The sequence below is a fragment of the Pteropus vampyrus genome, unplaced genomic scaffold, assembly GCF_000151845.1.
Source record: "Pteropus vampyrus isolate Shadow unplaced genomic scaffold, Pvam_2.0 Scaffold185, whole genome shotgun sequence".
Lineage (NCBI taxonomy): Eukaryota > Metazoa > Chordata > Mammalia > Chiroptera > Pteropodidae > Pteropus > Pteropus vampyrus.
This window is the reverse complement of record NW_011888966.1, coordinates 105547-107847: the sequence shown is the minus strand read 5'-3', so window position 1 is coordinate 107847 and position 2301 is coordinate 105547. Positions and strand designations below refer to the sequence as shown.

Here is a 2301-nt window from a genome sequence, read left to right as displayed (position 1 = left end):
CACATGACCAGACATTTCTCTCTAATGCTCACATCTCAGGAGAGGTTACTTGGAAAAACAGGCTTAATGGCTGCACAGGGCACTATCTCCCCTTAACTCACCTGAGCTGCTGCAGAAGTAGGTCACTGTACAGAGCAGAAGGAGACCCCCAATAGTCTTCATGCTGGAGGTGGCTATGATGCAGAGGCTGCTCAGGGCTGTCACAACAGCTGCATCAGCCATGCCCTAGGAAAGGGGCCATGTTTATATGGTGACACTTGGCCTCTCCACCTTTCCTATGAGGTCATCCAGAGTCATTGCTGGTTTTGAGAGGCTCTCAAAGCACAATGTCACACCCTGGGTGGTGGTGCAGTCCTTGTCACTTAATTGCTACTTCTTACCTGACCAACAAATTAATCATTTGCGGTAAGAAGTATTTTTCTGTCTGTCTAAGAGGTGGGGATTGTTATTTAAAATTCTAAGAAGAAATTAAGTTATGAAATAAGGAAAAATGTCAAACTTTATTTCACGAAGAGGGTATTAAACCCGGGACAGATCACACTTAGATTTATATGTTGGCTTCTGCAAAAATACTTTTTTTTAAAATTTTTATTTTTGAGGCAATAAACATACAAAGCCAGCTGGGGCCGAGTGGAAGGAATAGTGACTCTAGTATTTATGAAGTTCGGAGAAAAGCATTGACATTTTCTACCTCTGTAATCTCGGGTAAGTCACTTATGTGCTGTGAGCCTGTGTCAATCAGGAAGTCCTGGTTATGTTGTAGAAACATACAACCCCAAGATTTCTGTGACTTAAAACAACACAAGTTTATTTTTCATCCAAGCTGTACAGTCAGCTGACGGTACTTCGTTGCCTTCAATGAATCCCAAGTGGGCAGAGTTGTCACTATTTGGAATGTTGTTCACTGTCCAGCTGAAGTGAAAATGTGTTCTTGAGCATTTCCCCTTTCAACAATCAAATGTTCCAGGCCCAAAGTGACACCATTATCACTTTCCCTCAGTTGCCATCACATGGCCTGGCCCAATGACAGAGGTTATGGAGTGTGACCTTACCTTGTTCCTTAAAGACCAGGCGGGAGAGAACTGGAAATAGTTGGCAATGACACAGAAACCACGTAGAGCCTTAGATCCACCCCTGACGAGTGGTAACTGCTGCTTCCCACATTAGACTTCACATCACTGGCGTCGTTTACGTGAAAGTGCTCTAAAGTGCGGTGCGTGCAGTTGTAATTGTGATTATCACTGCTACTGATGAGCCAAGAGACTCTGCTACGGGCTGCTGACATTAGCTTGTAAACTGCGCTGGGCAGGCACGGCTGTCCAAATGACTGCTGTTTGTCTACTGAGCTTCAGAGCATATGTATGAAAACCTTGGAGAAAGCAGAGGACTCTGCTTCTCCAATGCTTTGGTTGGCAGGTTTATTTTAGTGCAGTGTGAAGTACAGTCTCTAGGAAAGATAAAAAATTAATAATGAAAGGATAATAAGCTAATAATATTGCATGACTCTCTAAAATTTTGACTATTACATCTGTTTAGGGAACAATATAATAATCAAGAATATGGGCAGAGAGCCCAGTGGATTTTATTTGGAATCCTGTTTCTAATTAATGTTGACGTTGCGACTTTGAGTAGATAAGTTAAACTCTGGATGTTTTAGTTTCTCATCTGTAACACAGAAATAATATTTACCTCACAGAATGGTTTTGAAAGTTAAGTGAGATTATGTATATATTTATAATGTCGTGTGTGTGCGTGTGTACGTATCAGAATGCCAAGATCATAATTAGAGCTTGGAATATGGTAGCTAATGATATGGAACGTGAGCTTCATGACAACTCATTGAGAAAGGAATTTTTATTGCCCTCATTTTACCACTGAGTAAATTGAGGCTCAGAGGGTTTAAGTAATCTCCCCAAGATCACGATATGAATTAAAGGAGAAGACGATGTTGGCTTCAGTCACGGAAAAGAAGGGAAGCGAACGTTCTGATAAAGAGAACTAATTCTGTTTTATTGTTGCTATGAACATTTGAAGAGAATGAATACTGAGTAAAAACCATTATGTTTCAAGAAGAGGTGTCTTTTTTTGCAGTTTGAAACTATAACTTTATCAAAGATGAGTGGGAATGGGATTAAAGGGTGATCAGAATGAAGTGGAAAGATATGGTTATAATATTTTTTGGATGTTTGATAGCAAAAGGGAGGAGGGAAATGGAAGAAGCTAAAGCTTTAGCAAGATCTGGGATGACTGAACATGTCTTAAAGCTAAAGGGGAGAAGAAAAGAATAGTATATGCGGTGGA

General features: G+C 40.5%; 1 protein-coding gene across 1 annotated transcript in view; it reads right to left on the bottom strand.

Annotated features, from left to right (window-relative positions):
- The window catches only part of LOC105299475 (serine protease inhibitor Kazal-type 7), a 3628-nt gene extending 3442 nt beyond the window's left edge, over positions 1 to 186 (bottom strand). Inside the window, exon 1 of the mRNA XM_023537293.1 lies at positions 82 to 186. Coding sequence (XP_023393061.1) covers positions 82 to 162 — 81 coding nt within the window. The 5' untranslated portion in view covers positions 163 to 186. The remainder of the gene's footprint in view (positions 1 to 81) is intronic.
- Positions 187 to 2301: the final 2115 nt, after the last annotated feature.